General features: G+C 34.1%; 1 protein-coding gene across 3 annotated transcripts in view; it reads right to left on the bottom strand.

Annotated features, from left to right (window-relative positions):
* The window catches only part of LOC129281592 (protein eyes shut-like), a 48039-nt gene that overhangs the window by 8176 nt on the left and 20584 nt on the right, over positions 1–19279 (bottom strand). For 2 of the 3 annotated variants that reach the window (XM_064112979.1, XM_064112981.1), the window contains exons 5-7: positions 18208–18313; positions 9268–9396; positions 3195–3280 (exon numbers count right to left, since the gene is read on the bottom strand). In XM_064112979.1, coding sequence (XP_063969049.1) covers positions 3195–3280; positions 9268–9396; positions 18208–18313 — 321 coding nt within the window. Of the gene's footprint in view, positions 1–2850; positions 2910–3194; positions 3281–9267; positions 9397–18207; positions 18314–19279 lie in introns of all 3 variants that reach the window. The other variant, XM_064112980.1, reaches the window with a different exon arrangement.

Raw genomic sequence — 19279 nt, 5'->3', positions numbered from 1 at the left:
GCTTGCTATAATTTCATTGGTGGAAATTAATTGTAACCTTGAATAGACACTCAAGTGTTATCTCAATTTTGCATCTGAAAGATTCACATTTGGTTAAAAAAAAAAAAAATTGGAGGGAAATATTTGAAGTAGCCCCTAAAATGAATCAATCAATTATAGGACGTGACACTTTAACATTTTTTATATGATATACTTGATGTTGGCTATGTGCCCCACTCTCTCTTTATGTTATTTCCTCCAGCTAAAAGTCCTTGGAAATCTTGCCCAAAATGCGAAAAACATTTTATCTAGAAAACAAACAGCAAGATCTCCTTCATCCTGGCATTACACCCCCACACTTTTGGCGGGGAATTTCTTTCATTTCCAAACGTCAACACAAATTTAATTCCGTTTAATTTCCTTAAGTCATGAAGCTTTTTGTCCATTCTGTTTAAGTTCCCCTAGTTATCTTAACCTTTTAATGTTTCAATTTTATGCTCATAAAACAAAGAATAAAATCCACTGAAGTACCAATTTCGGTGAAGGGAAAGTTGGATAAGGGGATACATCACAATATCCTTAATTCTAAAATCTGATATGAAAAAATGATATTTGAAAATATAATATATACGGTCATTGCAAGTTCCCAATTGAATAAACAGTTACTGATTTTGTTTAAGCCTTCAGTACGATAAATCCCCCAATACAACCCATTATCCATAGTACCCTTATATATTACTCATAATGCCCTTGTATACCCAATTTTACCCACAATGCATCACCACTGATACAGACATTGAATATAGCATGCTTACGACTCCCTCTGTGTGCTATAACATGCAAATACCTACAGCCACAAGTAGGACTTATACATCTAGGGCAACTGGGGGAGGGGTGTTGAACGGGGAAGAAGCTGATTAAATAAATGGGCTCTTTCTCGAGAAAGGGGCACTTTGAAGAAAGAAGGAAAAAGCTGAAAGTAAAACGGAGGCTTTAATATACACTGACATCTTACTGAGATAAACATCTATTATAGCCAAATAGCTTGTGTGTGTACATCTAACACTGACATTAGATCCAACTGAAATTGCTTGATTGCTAATTGTTAAATAAAATTCTACAAGCACTTTGTAATAGAAGGGAAGGGTAGAATAAAATATTCTTTTATCTTAATCTCTAGGTGATAATGATTAAACTAATTCCCTTTCAGCCTAGGACCCATTTTTACAAAGAACTTTGATCAAGTCAAATCAAACATCAGCTGAGAAATCTCTCAAGTTGTGTAATTAATAATTCATTTGAATCTATCAGGGCTTTGCCAGAAAAAAAAGTTTCAATTTTTGAACCACTTTCAACCATGGAAAGGTAAAGACATATTTTCCATATACACCATCACAGGCTTATGCATTGATTGCATCATCATCGACTTTACATCTTATGATGAATTATGATTAAATGGCTTTCATTAGTTGAAATTGATTAAATCATTCACAAAAGGGGGTCCTAAATATCAACTTACAGTGGTAATCCTAACAAACAGCTGTACACAGTGACCACATTTTGGAAGACAGGATGGAAGGCAATTTTTTTCCTGTATTATCAAATATCTTTACCAATCGTTAATCAGAAACTTTCAAATATTCCGCACAGAAAATCAAACCCTGACAAAGGGTTTGAGATATCTGAATTTTCATAATTTTGTTAAGAACCGTGTCCCATAAATGTATCTGTTCTCATTTCTTTCCTTCTTATATAACTGCTATTCCAAAACGTTACAACATGTTCAATGGCCCTGGGAAGAGGGAATGCAGAAGCACCCCTAAAATTTGTCTGGTGTTTATGTTATACACCATAGGCGGCACCCCTTGGAAATTAAGTTTGTATGCTCAAACATTGAAATTTGACCAAAATTACCTTCATTTTAGGGCGAAGAACTTTTTTTCTTTTTGCTTGACAATTTTTTTTTTCAAAACCAGCATCCCCTCTTCAAAAATCATTCCCAGCTCCCTGAACATCTTCCTGTGTAATATATACCAATTTGAAATACACATGCATGAGAAATAGCAACATAATGCAAACAGGCAAGGGAAAAGAAATTTGGTGAGACTGTGATGTCGTGGGGTCAAAGGTTACGACATCCGAGCTCCAGGTCTCAGCCATGTAGCCATTACTTCACCTATACACAGATCTAAACCAGTGGGACTGAAAGCCAGTTTACTGCTCAATCATACATACAACTATGATTCCTCTAAAGATTATATGTATTGCTCCAGAAAAATACAAGTTTTTCATGTTCATACTTTCTTCAGTAGATGTGAAATCATTAATAAAATGTTTTTCAAAGATTGTGTAAGTTTTATCTATCAATGATAATTTGTATATGATTTTTTAAAATCAAAATAACAATGATGGGGATATGAACATTTTATGTCCAAACAAATTTTCTTTATTTATTCATTTTGTTTTGAAGTAATGTCAAATTTCATTAGAATAAAATGGTCAAAACTAAACACTACGAAATGGAGGACTGAATCGTTTCTTTTGGAGAAAGCTGAAATGGAATAAGGCATAGTCCAATTTAATGAACAAATGTAGCTTTCAAATATTTTTTATAAATAAGTTCCAACCACCTGGGTTCAGAGAGTAGTTTTGGTGTAATTTGTAGAGGCTAACAATGAGATAATTGTATGATGTCAAGCAGTGGAATGGAGGGCTGTAACTGACTGTACGACCTATATGCATGACGGTGCACAAGATATCACAAGACAAAGAGAAAGAGAGAGAGAAAGAGAAAGAGCCGCAGATCACATGGTGCCGAAGGTCATCAGGTCAAAGGTCACGGGGGGTCACAGGCGGGTGTTGCCTACTTACTGGTTACGTGTTGTGGCTTTATAAACTGACATCGGGGGCCGCCATAGGTTTGCAAACAACTGTACAAGAGAGAGATAATAAGTTCGGAAGGGGGAGAGAGAACGGATATCATCACATTACTCTTGTTAGTATCAGTTTCCGGTTAATACCACGTACAACGGAAAACGCGGAAGAAACCCGGCACAAATCGTCCGCCGCTGCAAAACGTTTCCAACAAACTTCTCCCAAACACCCACGAGGAATACTGTACGTCGAAGTTTGTAAGAAACGATTTGCACGACCGACCGTTTGCCCCGACTGACTTCCCGTGTTCTTTCATACGTGATTGCTTATCAAGTACTTACTCGGATGGACTACAGGTGGCGCTTTGCTAGGATCATAATTATTAATATACTGGCAGCGTGAGGACCCACGGTAAAGGTCGGGACAGCTACACGAGGCGGAAAATAAAACAAAAAAATAAAGAAGTGTGTGGACCACTTGAAGAGAAGGAGGAGGAGGAGGGTGACGAACAGACGAACGAACAAACGTAGAGATGATAGACGACACAGAGAACGGATGATACAAACAAGATGAGTGGACAGAGGAGTCAACGAAGGTGTGAGGAGTATCAAGAGGGAGAAATAAAGAGAGAAAAGAAAGCAATATAACAATGCATTTTTCATGAGTTAAACAAGAATTATAAAATATTAAGGACACCACAGAATCTCTGATTTGGGTTTTACTGCCAACAATTGAGAGAAAATTGTAATCGTTTATCAAGGTTAATGTTCAACATTGTTTCAGGAAATACATAAGGGTAAACTTTTAATTTTCCTCAGAGCAATACATAATGGGGAAGTTTCATAAATTGCCACTTAACTCGCCAATATGCGGAGTTAATACTGAGTGCTAGAACCTAACGATCAAATATTTGACAAAAAACATCCAATATCACAGTTATCTTGAACTTCCACCCAATATTAGATTAAATGAAAACCTTTATACTTCTACCCCAGTACAAAAATATATAGCATAATAGAAACATTAATGAATTGTTCAGTAATAAACATGATAATAGAATAATAAAAAATATATAAACATCCCTTTATTTCCCCTCAATGATTTTCTCATGTATGATATGAAATAAACAGAATGGATACAAATTTGGCAATGTTTAAACATCTGAATTTACAATTTGGAATAAGAATGAAAATGGGGTTAAGCATGTCGAGTAGCATTAATTGCATTTTATGTTTCTGAGTGAGAATAGCATGATACTAAAAATGAGACGAAAAGGACGATCTACCAATAACATGTTTGATAGATTCTGTGGTTATTAAAATGGTCAACTCACTCATTGAGTGAAATTAAGCAAGAAAATGACAATTCATACATAAAATATACACATTCATAAAGCATTAATTCTACAGAAAATTAATAAACTCGTCAAGAAATGAGTTATCAAAATGAATGTTCAATTCGTTAATCCTACCAAAAAAAAAAGAGTATGTAAAAGCATGTCTCATTCTCATTGTTAATCATAATTGCTCTGACATAGCAGTGTGACTAATAATTGAGGCAAATACAGAGAAAAGGATATCATATAAATGTTAATACTTTGTAGAAAATATAGAGAAAGGGTAGGGAGAGGAAGAGAGAGAGAGGAACTGAGAGAAAAAAAAGTGATTAAAGTATCAAGAATCAAGATTATTCTAAAAACTAAGATGTTAAATGCAGATGAAATTGTATGTTTTTTATCCAACACATTAATCAATGAATATGCTTTATCTTCCTATTCTAAGTGGCATAAGAATGGCAATTGTAAATGTGAATGGATAGGTAAAGCAAAATTAATAAATTATTAACAATATTATTCATTGGAATCAACATTTTATAAATATATCATCCAATAAAATCAATAAGCATATTTAACAATTGATTCTAACATTTTGTGAAAAAGATACTGATTTGACATCTTAGTTTTTAGAGCATACATACACAGCTGTATCAATGTTATTGTTAATAAATTGAAAGCAGATAAAAATATGATATAATGATATACACCAGTATACATATTAAATGAAAATTGCTATAATACGGATGAAATTGAGGGTTCATGCTAATTATTAGAAGGCAATGGATGTAGAGGTAGCTTCACTACACTGCAGCAAAATAAACTTTCAAATAATAATGCAAGAAGTAGGCATAGGCAGCATAAAACTGGCAAAACAAAAGGCAAACAATTCAGATCGGCAATGTAGAGGTGGGGGGGGGGGGCAAGGGGAAGGGGGGGGGGGCGGTAAAGAAAGGGTGTGAAAAGTGAGGGGATGGGGAACATGTGAGGAGGAAGATGGAAGGGTAGGGGAACGGAAGGGGGGGGTGAGGTGTGGGCTTTGGAAATCACAAAATCAAAACCCGAGAAATATAAAATACCCAGAAGACTCTGAAAAAAGAACATCATTAATAATAAAAACAATGAAAATACAATGAAACAAACAACCCAGTCATCTGAGCTTGCAAAGGCATAAAGATTTGCACAACAGCAATTGCACAAATGACAACTATAAACCTGGCTACACCAACTTAATTTGTCAGTTATGAAGAAAAATAATTATTTCTTTGTACACTATAAGCATTGAATATTTTTTTTTAAGCTGAGGCTATCGTAAATTTGCCATATCAATACTAAACTACCACTTCAAAAAGATGCTTTTCTTTATACTAAAAGAAATTTGATTCGTAAAGTATACGGCTAAGATATTTAATTTACAATAAATATGAGGAATAAGCTATGATGTAAGGGAATATATAGACCGGAAATCCTGATTATTTTATAAATTGGCATCAATAATGATTTAAATGAATTCCTGTTTATAGTTTCAATGCCAAGTTTTACTTTCTCACCATGATAATGCATCTATTCCCACGATAAAACCTGAATTTATTTTTCCTACTCACACCCATAATGAATGCAGCCATGAAAACTATCATGTGAGCTAATGGTCACACAATCAACTTTTCTAATCACATGATAGCAATTTTTAAAACAAATTCCATTTGTATTTATTCACACCCTTAATGAATACAATAATGTAACAAGTTACAGATTACAATGATCATATGATTGTATATAAAATTGTAAAGCTGATGTGTAGTTGAAAGTGTTGTGACTGATCTATATAGGCAGTGTAGAGATATGATTTAGAGAAAACATTTTGTTTAAAAGGGATCTTGTTGCAAAATGGTAACTGATTCCTTACTCAGAAATAATGTTTAAAACTTGTATAAAACACTGTTCACATATGAACTTTTCAGTAGTTGTTTAACAGTTTAAACAAGTGTTTAAAATCTTAAACATAGGTTAATATTTGATATTCAATGTTCAATGAGTTCAGAATGGTTGTTTAAACGTAAAACAACTACGGGGAAGTTCACATACAGTCATAGCATCTGGAGCATTAAGTAAGGATAGGGCCAGGTTTCATAAACCTCTTTTTTGTAAATTACCCATGACTTCATGCAAGATGGTGAAACGTACACGTACCTGTGCTAAACAACAACCAAGATTTTTGTTCTCCTGTTGTAACATAGTAGGAGTGAATTTCCTACAGCCCTTATCAAATTTTGACAGAATGAAAACTTTGTATTCAAATGTCAACGACAAGAATTTCAATCTATAAATATCAGATTTCTTTGGCTGATAAGAAGAATTAAAATCACTAAAAATCTGACTTTACATCCAAGAACAGGTCAACACTTGTTCATAGAGTCATGAATAACTAACAAACAGCTTTATGAAACACCATTGTAATGAGGTATTCATTTCACAATAACAGCATCATTTATTAGAACTGCAATTTCATAATTTGCATTCTAGGTGCTCTAGCCATCTCCATAGCCAATCAAATCAAAGCTAACATTTTATTATACACTATATTGCTTCCTTTTCTTAACTTTTGTGTGATTGGGGCATATTTTTCACTAATAAACAAATCATATTTGTTTCCATTTGGATTTGGGTGCAACAAGTTCCTGTGACACTAGCTTCTACTTAGCAACATGACAAAAGCATTTTGAAGATTTAGCATTGGGGTAATAGGAGGGTAGCAAGGGGGTATGGGAGGGGTACGAGAGGGGGGGTAATCAAGGGGGTATTAGAGGGGTACTGGTATACACCTGGTATGAAGATATATGATATGCAGAGGCAACGAAAATGAACAGTTGGGTGGATGGGGTGGGAAAAGAGTACAATTTTTCCTGAACCGGTTTAGAAGACTGATATCCCATGAGGTTAAATCGGATTAAACACAATAAAGCACTCAAATTTGTTCCAAACTAAAGCTGCTTAGAATATTTTGAAACCAGGTAAAAAATTTATGATTCAAATAATTATCTTTACTAGCTAAGAATTAGCTTGTCTTTGATCTAAACTACAGCTTTAGATGCCAGTTAACTAAATGCCTAAAGTGAGTGTATATTGAATTGTGGATCTTTGAGAGGACTTTGATGCCTAAAATGTTTGCACTATATTTCACACATTATACCTCCAACTTTTTTTTACATGTGATGATAAAATTGTCTAAATTACTAGTTATTGTTTCCTTTTAGATAGGTCTGGTCAGTAATCATTTCAATCACTTGCACTGACCAATGAAAAATAGATCTGATCATGACATAGTGTTTATAGTATATTTTCTTTTATGTAGACTTAATTTTCATATAATGATAATAATTATGTACTTGCAATACACAGGGTGTGATAAAGAGATATAGAAATGACTGGAAGTTTCAAGCATTGTGGCCAAATACTCATATGAATATGCATGATCAAATCTTGTTTTTAATTTATGAGTACAAATTTTCTGTTTGATAGAGATATATATCTATGGCACTAAGTATTTCATGTAGCTCTGAAATTTGATAATTAAAAGACTAAGCCTAAGAGCCAGAATTATATAAAAAAAAAGAAATATATGGCCATTTTCTACTTTACTACATTTTTTAAAAGAACTATTTCTTTACAAAACAAAATAGTTTGTACAGTTTTCTGATATCAAATATCACCATATGATTTTGATGAAATCATCATCGATGATGAATTGCATTTTAATGTAATACTGTTGACAATGATAGTGACAATGGTAATGCTGTATGTACATGTATATAGGCTGATTATGTTTTTTATATTGCTTATTTTTTGGAGGGGTGGGGTGGAGGATAGGGTTCCTTTTATATAGGAAACGAGGGGGGGGGTGGTTGCAGGGAAGAATGTTGAAGCTAAATAGAGTCACAGAATAGACAGATTTGTAACAAATGAAACTATACATTAAATATATCACTGAATAATAATAATACCAAAAAATACTTGATAATAATTCATTTCATCTAAAAATGTTGTCTTCATGTTTGCATAGGTAACGCAAGAATGTTATTTGCAGGTGATGAATCAATTTTAATTAAGGCAATATCAAGCCATACGTACATTGTACGGAGCAGATAAGTAATTACTTGCAAGACGTATAACAATTTATTTTTGGACATGAATTTGATGTGCAATTAATTGCAATACTTTAAATAAATTAAAAATATTTGCAACCCCCCAAAAAAAAATGATTGGGGACCTAATATTCACTTGCAATCAATTATAAGACTTATAATCAATTTGGGGCCAAAAGTTGACAATGCAATGAATTGCAGGACTGCAAGTTAATATAACTGAAATTCCCAACAAAAATTTGAATAGCAATTAATTAAGATTAAGTGACTGATTGCTAGTCTGCTATACTTGCAACATAAAACAATAAATTATGTCTTAGTTAAAAAAATTCAAATCTCAATCAAGTCTCAAGCAACACATTATGATAGATGAAATAAGTCTTAGGATTTCTTTTTTTTCTTTCAAACCAACTCCAAACTTGGCAAACCTGTCATGCAATGCATTTATTTATCTCTTTGGTGACTCTTTCAAGCTTTGGTGGAGGAGGTAATGGGGGGGGGGGGTGAAAGGGTGTGGCAATCAATGGGTAGGGCATGGCAAAGAAAGTGTAAGGAGGGGAACAGGTGTGTTACGAAACTGATCCTTCACAAAGAATTCTCACAAATTAATGAAAATGATCCCAGTATAGTTCACAGATTCACGATTAGGAATATCAAGACCGGTTTCACAATTCTGATTCCATAGATGATCTGGATGTGTGGTGATATACATGTATATAGATATATTCTCAAACAATGTTTGTCAAAATGTCACGATAATATATCCAAAAGTTAGACAACCATCACCTTTCAAAGATTCTATTCTACGTCTTATATTCATGACAGCATTACAAGATGAAGCAAGTATGTCTGGTCTACATGATTTTAGATTTTATTTTTGTTTTTTACGATTTTTTTTTTGTCTAAATGGCCCACGTCAAAATTTCCTCAGCTACTCACATGCATCTTCGTTTGTCTCTTTTGACTGAATAACGACAAGTTCCGTTATTGAGACAATATCCTGGGTAGCATTTACTCGGTTCGATCACGGTACTCTCACATCGAGGCCCGCGCTTATTGTCCGGACACCTGTATTCATAAAGGGGGTGTGGTTTGGTGGGAAGGGGAGGGTTCGGTGAGTTTTTTTTTTTCTTCAAATTAATAAGGGGTGGGATTGTTTAATACAAACATAGCAGTACAAACCAGGGGAAGTTACAAGTCATTCACAAAAACCTATAAGTATGATGATAAGCAAAAAAGGGCTGCAAAAATATATATGAAGGAGCAAAAAGCCAACCGTTTTCAACTCAAACTGGATCACAATCAAACAAAAATATGAAGAATGCAATGGCAAAGTGAGATGATGGCATTTAGACGCCGATGGGAAAGACAAAACGAAACGATTTTGCAAGACACAGCAAAACATATGGCTGCAAACAACAGCAACAACAATGCAGGAATACATTCAATGCAGTGGCCCATTTTTCACAGAAAGTACAAAAGCAATGGATGAGTTGTGATTCGCAATAGATGCTGTTATTTCATTTGCATTTTAAGATGAAGACATCATTAAATCCTCTAAGAAAGGAAAAAAATACTGGAAGTGACCAGGAATCCCTGACTAGTTTCCCATATGCATTATATTAAAGAATATCCCCCAAAATATGGAAATGGCAGGAATTGGTCACAAATTCTTTATAGTAACATCATTGACATGTATCTCACATTTGTTTTGTTCCCAGCTGTGCGCCTATCCATTTCATGTCATGATAAAATACAGAAATCAAATTTCAACAAAATACCAAAGCTATTAATTAATTTTGAAGACTTTAGAGAGCCCTTTGAGCATATATATATATTTTTTTTTAAAGCACAGGTCAAATAAGATGTGAATGTTTGGATAGCATAAAACTAAATAATAACTCTGCAACCAATAACTTATTGATTTAATGCATTAGAAAAGTTACAATAGAGATTTTTGAAATATATTTTCACCAGGGAAACTTGACAAATTTATCAAAAGATATCATTTTCAAACACTGGATCAACCCTTCACTATGCAAAAGCTCTTACAATGGTTAGCAAGATTTAGAACATTTAGCTTGGTCTTCGTAATATATATTATATATGATCAAACGACTAGTTCTTAAGTCCTCGTGTATGGTAGACGCTATGGCAAATAATTTTGAGTAATTCTGAAAATTCATTATTATAATAATCATTACTAATATTGATACAATTTCATATTAACTGATATCAATTATATATTAGCCGATATCAATTTTATATTAATTCATTATTATTATATACATGATTTTCAGGTATCAAAATACATTTTCAAGACTCAAAATGCATTTTCAAACCTTAAAATGCCAACCTATTGCTTTAATAATGCAGATTTACTTCAGGTACTGATTTTTAGCTTTAAGTTAAATCCCTACTAATGCTGCCTGGTCCAGTATGCCTAGCACACTCTGCAAACACACAGACGTGTTCGAGTGCAATTACAAACACCTTTCTTCAACTTCAACTCTTCTCTGTAAAGCAAAGGAGGAATTAAAAAGATAGATGGAGAGAGCGAGAGAAGGAAAGGTTAAAAAGAAGAGGGAGAAGAGGAGCATAGAAGCTGGTGCAACAGATTACCTCAAATAATAAGCTTGAATGTAATTATGCCCGGTTTTCCCGATAAAATTGGATGAACGAGCGCTGGTTAGCACCTAAAAGGGCTGCTCTAATTGATCATATGGGCAGATGCCAACATAAAATCTCTTTCTGTTTATCCTTAAATGATCTTACGTGGTAATTAAAGGGAGAGCAGGGCGTCACTGAGATTTTAAAAGAGATAGTTGGAATAATTCAGAGCTATCTTACCTTTAAAGAAATCCATTTTTTCAAGGATAAGCTGTTGTATTCTTAAATTGTACATGTATATAAAAATAATGGTGGTGGTCATTTTTAATCCTGGAAGAATTCAAGCAAGATTTCTTAAAAGAAAATAACAGAGAGACGCACTTTAATCAAATTCATCCTTATTATAACAAAATTGCTGTAATATTTTGGTTCTAACCTTTCAGGATCGTTCGAGAAATATTGGCATTCATTTGGAATGAAAGGAAAATTCAAATTAGCACTTGTTTCAGTTCAGTTTTATGACTCCATGTTTTCCTAAAAAGCCTGAATCAAAGTTCATTCAAGTCGATGATGAAAAGTTACAGATGGATGATTTTAAAGCATGCAAAAGAATGAAGTGACATGAACGATTTGAAAAACAAAATGATTTTATTATTCAAATTACTGATTAGATAATATAGTTTAAGATGTATAAAACACCTAAGAATAAAAGAAAAGAGCTGACAATAAGAAAGGAAAGAAAACACACAAACACACACGATGCCTCTTGCCCCTTTCTCGTTACAGATATGATTAAAAAGCAAAAATTAGGGGGGAGGGGGAATCTCCTCCCAAACTTGAAAAATGCCAGGATTTAGAAAATTTTTACAAATCAATATTATGCCTCCATTGAGACACCTGAATTTTAAAAATAAACTTGAGAACTTAATAATGGGAAATTTCACTATTAAATATCAGATGTCCATGGAATCTCCATATAACTTGCGTCATCTGATAGATTCTTTCATCTTATCGGAGGATGAATTGTAACATCCCAAATAAATTTTCTTTAGATTGACCAAAACTTCAAACAGTCTTTAAAGATGAAAAGGTGAATTTTCCCAAACTGCCCAAGAAAGACAAGTTTTGACAACCACACAATGGGTCATTTACATCAGCGTCTGCATGAAATACTTCCCTTTAGTCCAGATAATATCACGTTACCATGGTAATGAGATGAAATAGATATGAATGTGCCATGATCAATGTTTTCTCTCATTCGTAAAACAAAGGTGAAGTGCAGTGTAGTTTATAAAAATGTGAAAGAACAAAATACCAGCAATGGAGAAATGCATTCAAATTCACAATTCAATGTAATTCTTCAAAAAACACCCATTTGACAACACCATTTTTAGATCAAAATCAAAATGTGATAGAATATATGCATATACTGTATATCATTAAAAACACATTCTTTATGCTTTCTTTGAATTTCCTCACAGCATTTACATTTCATAGAGAAAGATAATGAATACGGAATCAAATATTAATTTATTTCTATTTCGAATACATATTGCAAAGTATACAATACTATGTTATTAAAAAATATCAAAACCATGCAATGAGGTATATATTGATAAATTTTATTCAAACCATTCGAAAATATGTCGAAATCCCACACACACATCCCATAATTGATTTATCACAAAATAAGCTTTGATTGTGAAGTAATTACATCCACACATGCAAACCGTAGAAAAAAATCAAGTATTTATCATAAAAATTCCTTGAAAAAATATTAAAATGTGTATTTAGGCCATGACAGAAAGGGAATTACCATGCAAATTAACAGGATTACATATTCACTGCAAACAAAATATTTTGTGACAGCAGAGGTTCATTTATATACCCTTCAACAACTCATTTCGAAAAGCGTAATCTTATATTTAAAATGCAAATAATAAATATGGAATGAAAATGAGAATAAAGACAATATGCCCTTCATTTTTGCATGTTATTTATATTTTGACAATAACCCAAAGTTTATTATGCAGAATTGAAGATCATTCCTATTAATATTGATCCCCATAATTTATGATAATAATCAAAGTAATATTGGAATGAAGTTTGATACTTACATCTAAACAAGGAGTCGTTTAAATTTAAAAAATTAGGCAAACGTTCACATCAGCATATTAATTACATTATTTCTTTTAAAATATCAATGTAATTTAAAGATATATAACTTACATTTAAGTTTAGATATTCAAATGAAAAATAAGATTCTAAGGGTAAAATTTGAAAAGGGAAAAACAAATTCTTGCTGGCCTTTTTTTATTGTAAAGAATGGAAATATTCAAGATGTTTGACAAATATTCTTCACCTTCATGTTGGGTCTTTTAAGTGTGGGTGGAGGAAAGGGTTTGTATATGGGTTCATTCATTATGGAAAGAATGTGCAAGTCTTTTACAAAGATACAGTGCATGTGCAATTCACAAAGGAAGACGTCACCGTTTTCACAAACTGACCAAGGAGGGTTTCAGCGGACAGAAATATATTTTTGAAATAAACACGTTTAAAGTTTTTTGTTTTGCGCCTCTTTGGGAGGGCTATTAAAGAGTGTGTGATTGAAATAGATTTTTTTTTAAAACATTTTCTAACGAATCAAATGAGATAAACAAACATGGCAATTTGATGAGATTATAAACATCAAGCAGTCTAGCTAAATATAACAAAAATAGTTATTTTCGGATTTCTTCATTAAATTTGGTCTCTTGGGATATTTTGTGAAAACAGTAACAATAGTGTATGGTGATTTGAATGGGTGTGGCTCATTGTGAGAATGGATGAACAACAAAGACAATGAATGAGAAGGAAATGGAGACAGGGGAAACCTCTCACAAGCCATCACGATGAGGGTTTCCATGGTTTCCAGTGATGCGAATTGAGATAGAAGTCATACATCGTTGTCAGGTCTTTCATACGAGCGAGCCACAGAACAGACCACTTGCGCAATAATACGATTTAGACAAAAAAAATTTGTCCAAAGAATTTTTCATTTTGGGGGGTTGAAAAATTTACCCACATAATTCAATATCTACTCCAAAGATAACAGAGAAGGATTGACTGCTAATATCATCTTTGTTAGAACTGATCTTTAAGGGATATATACTTATACATAATAATCAAGATCTCATATGTGAGAAAAAAAATGATACATGTACATGCCAGGGGTATCTCTTTAACAGAATGAAAACACAACAGAAAAGATAATCTCTATGGACACTGCACTAAATTCCTGTCCTCATCGGCTCTCCCCTACCAATTTCTTTCAGACCACCTTCTGTTATCCTGACATAGCGATTCACAAAGAGGCACTTTCACACTTGCGAGATAAAAAAAAAATATCTGGAAAATTTAGAAAACTTGGTTCAGGCATACAAATACCTGATAATTTCTGCATTCCCACATGTCAGAAAGTATCAAGTTACCATTATCAGAGAGCAAGAAGACTCTTTCATTCTTATACAAATTATGACAATTCTATTTCTATTATATAACTTAAGTTCTCTTAATTTGCTAGAATACTACAGTTCTGGTGATTCATGTGCTTTTACTCTGAGTGCACATCGAAAGCTTCAGTATGTCCGTTTTTTAAGGCTATATTAAAATAATCTTTGTGACTTTAAAGAAATCCTGGCAAAATTTTTAATTTTGAAAAAATAACAAAGAACTTGTACCGCCAATGAATTCGCTACGAGCAATTTGATTCGACACTGACAAGATAACCTTGATTTTCTGGGTAGATTCCCCAATAAGGAAATACCAGTATTTTGTTCATCATTCGGTGGGTATGAACGCACCCTAATGTAACACTTTGTTTTCCTTTCCATCTATCAAATCCCGAGCTCATCATCGTTCTCTATTTCCTTCCAATCACTGTGGGTGCTGTGATGATAGTACATGACTCATATCTGTTAGGTGTCCCATTTTTCAATAGCTCGGTTATTCTTAGACGTTTTCATTTGTCGACTCCTGTGTTACGTCTTCGGCTGATCGGCGACATTTCTATATACATCCATTTATCATGTGATACATTCATTCATTTGTCTGTGTAAGCCTTTGACATTCTCTTTCTCTATCTCTCTCTTTTATTCTCTATCTCCTTAGTTTCTGCTTCCTCCATTCCCACCCCCCCAAAAAAAATGCTATGCTGATAGGCCGGGTTGTGTAGAAATAAATGTATCTGATAGTCTTCCAATTTTTAGTAGTACTTGATCCATGGTATAAAAAAGGTGATTTTTCCTGATCAAAAACATATCAAAGGGATGGGGGGGGGGGGGGGTGGGGTGAAGATTTGGGGGAAATGATGTCATGCCCAATTTGGGGTGTCAGTGAACCTCACATTTTCTGTCTCTACCTCCTTAACATATCCTTACCTCTTCCACACAATTTTGGCCACCATCTCTCTTTTATCTTTTCTCTCTAAAATTAATAAAAATAATTGCTTTATGATTTTGTGTCTTTTTGTCTATACTTTAAAAACGATATAAAAGCATCTCTTATCAACTCTTCTTCCTCCATAACTACATGTAGACATGAGGCAAAGGATTAATAATTACCACTCTAAAAAAATTATTTCATTTTATATATATTTATTTATTTATTCATCTATCATTTTTTTTTTTTTTTTTGGGGGGGGACTTTTTTCCTGTGTTTCTTTTTCAACAAATTAGTGAGTTACTGGGGCTTTTTTAATTGATTTGGGGGGCGAATCACCCAAGCCCCCATGCACCCCCTCCCCCAATTCTAGAGCATTCATAACTTTCAAGAAATAGGCTTCAGAGCTTATTGCTCTCTGCTAGAGCCTGATTTCTTCATTTCTCTCTCTGATCTCCTTTTGATTTGCTCAAACTTATATACTGATCTACCTACTAGACGAAGGATGAACAGGTAAAATTGTATGTATGATGACTGTCATTTTCTCCTTGCTTGTCATTTCCTTCCCCATTCATTACAAAAATTTGTAGCTGTTTTCTATCAACCCCTACCACCCTCATCTCTCTTCCCGTTGACTGTCTCTATCTTACTATATCTCTCTCTTACTATCCCTACATCTGTCCATCTCTGTCCCCCTCTATATCTCTGTGTGTCCCACTCTTTCCGTCACTCTGTTACTGTCTGCCCCATCCCCTCTCTCTTTGCATCTCTCTCCATATTTGACTTTCTATCCGTCTCTGTCTTCTGTATGTATGTCTTCTCTTTTTATCACTCTCTCACTTCTCTCTACCCTCATCCTCTATCCCTCTCTGCCAGTCAGATATCTGCCCCACTGCCTCTCTCTCCATTTCTCGTTGACTCTATCTCTGACTTTCTCTCTCTGTCTCTGTTTATTACACCTTCCCTTTCTTCCTGCATCTCTTTTCTACTTTTGTCTCTTTCATTCTATCTTCTGTTTATCCCACTTTCCACCCTGCCCCTTTAAATCTCTTTGCCCAACTCTTCCTTTTCTCTATCTCCCCTTTCACCCCTCTCTCCTCCCTCTCCCTCTCTCCTGTTCTCTCATTCTTTCTATATCTCTGCCCCCATCTCCTCTGGACACTCATTTAATGTTTGAAAACCTAAACCTAATTCATAAATTAAGAAATATCACAAACTGAGAATTTGAAGGTCAGTAATCAACACCTAACTGAATATGACATGACATACCAATTCCCTTTTTTCGTGCATCTGTCACCTCATTTCGAATATGAAACAAATGAAAAACCTCACAATCCTCTTTTCCGTCCAATCAACCCAATCCTATGGGGTCTTCTTATTTTTTACCTTTCCACCATTCCTATAAAAAATGCTGTAACTCAAATCCCTGGTAATTGCCTGGCTACATGAGAACTTCCCCTTGAAAAAGGTTCAGTTACCATGGCAACGTAAGACAGGTGTTTCACTTTGAACTTGCTAATGGAAGGATGAGGTAATGCAATCCATATATCTGTGAATCTAAGGAACACCCCCTTTCTATTCTAGGCTTCACTTTACGAGTCTTTAGCAATCGGAACAATTAGGCCGAATATTCAGTTGCTAACATTACAAGACTTACTTCCAGTTGCCTTTTATTTTGTTTCAAATTTGTTTGGAAAAAAAGTGAAATGAATCTTTTATTTACTGTTGATAATGTAATAGAGTCAAATCAGCCAGACATTCGAGAACATTTAATGGAAATTCCGATATTGAAAAAGTAATTGATAGTAATAAAAGAGAATATTATGAGCATTATCATTAACACCGTTATAGTTTCTATAACTATAATCATCATTTTTCTCACCATCATTTATTTAAAAACATATCATTCTTATCTTCTTTAATTTATTCTTAATTTTTTGTATCTGTTTTTATATAGTTATCTAATTATTATCAGTGTTTTTATAATTATTATTTATTCATTTATTTATAATAATCTTTGAGGGGGCACTACCCCCCCCCCCCTAGTACATGTACATCAAGGATTTTACCTTCTTTAATGCATTTCAAAGAGCCTCTATTAAAAAAGAAAGAATATCATAATGTGTTGCAGAAGTGAAAGCAGGTGTACAAATATGCCTCGGACAGGCAAAAGAATTTTTCAATGTCGAAGTTTTGGCCATTTGGACTTTTCTTCCAATTTGGATGAAAATTGAAGGAAGTTGGCGCCATGTGTGATGACAGATGCTTATCACAGTCCCATCAATACATAATCATGTCATGAGCATCACGGCAGAGCAATGTACTCTAGATGAGCAAAGGGCTTCGAGTTTCATGAGCAACTCATAAGCAAAATAAAGCAAAGGTGCTTTAATGTCTTCCAAATCCTGCAGAGACCTCATATTTTAACTGTCACATGGTCATTTGGGGGAGTAAATGTTTTAAAAAAGGTGATGATGATGAAAGCAGAGTTAGGATAGGATGGTGGATTTATTTGTCATGATTATGATCGGCTATGATTGCACATGCACTAGTAATTGTATCAGCACTCCCACATTCAAGCCCACTACATGCATCGGGCCAATGGGAGAAGGACATGCGATCAGGACTCTACCATGTTGATATCTAGGGTAGATAGCTGCATCATGGAGGGAGGGAGGGAGGGAGAAAAACCTGTTAAAATGAATGGTTTTAATTCACATGCAGTCTTAATTTCTTTCATGATATCGCATGATGGTGAATGATAAACATGTTTGATGCCTAAGCTTTGGAAGAAAAAGGGATAATTTGAGAATTTTGAAAGTGTTTGGTTTGTTTGTTAGAGTGACGTACTTGCACGTTGGTTTCTTAATCCCCACGAGTTGATGGCACGTCCCTCCGTTTAAACAGTAGTTGAGGTACTTATCACTGCAAGGAATCGTATGGTTGTCACTCAAAACTGCAAAGAAAAACAAAATAAATACAGATTTTATGGCAAATCAAAGATAATAAGTCGAAAGCAAACAACCCGCCCCCCCAAAAAAAATATATACAGGATAGAGCAAAACTACAACATACATGTATGCATACTTCAAATATTAACGGTATGATTTACTTAGAAAATACACAATTTTAACAAATGATACAGACAAATCAACAAATAGACCAACGGCAAATGGTGATTTTTTTACCTGACTACATAAACAAATGCTTGTGAGCAAGCAACCAGAGGACCGACGGCTTAAGGAACTCTCCGGGGGACCTGGTAATGAGGATTAATGCCTTCCAAAGGGCATTAGCGCACCAGGTGGGAATTAAACCCGGGTCACCGGAATCCGAAACCTCCGCTCTACCGACTAAGCTATAGCGCCATGACGGTGTTATCAGAAAAAATGTAATATACCGTAATCGGGCAGTCTCCAATCTGTTCCAGTGTCAGTGACTGTGGCATTAAATCTAGGAATACAAAGCACCAAAGCTAACACTCCTAAAATTATAGAAATCTTTATGATGAAAACTGCAGCTTCAATGCTGTACTCACTAAAAACATTTTGCAAGTAGCAATTTTCCTTTTATATGAAATCAGAATTGTGATCAAAATGCATTTATTTCTTTGTGTAAATGTCCCTATTAATGCAATCAACCAAGATTTTTAACCGAGATGTGTTTACTACCACACATCAATAAAAATCAGTTTACAAGTGTCAAAGAAAAACCTGTAGGGATAAACGCTACACTGATCTCTCCTATGTACAGTATTACAGCTGCGTTCACACATATTTTGTGCCACCTCAAAACACCAAAAGGTATTACAATTCACGTATGTAATCCATAATGCTTTTTTCAGTGAAAGAGCATTTAAACAATTGTTCATTAATTTTTTTTCTTCAATTCTACATGTAGCTTGAGCAGTGCAATGATAATT

Source organism: Lytechinus pictus, chromosome 18 (assembly GCF_037042905.1).
Source record: "Lytechinus pictus isolate F3 Inbred chromosome 18, Lp3.0, whole genome shotgun sequence".
Lineage (NCBI taxonomy): Eukaryota > Metazoa > Echinodermata > Echinoidea > Temnopleuroida > Toxopneustidae > Lytechinus > Lytechinus pictus.
The sequence above is the reverse complement of the archived record's forward strand: the minus strand, read 5'-3'. Positions and strand labels throughout refer to the sequence as shown.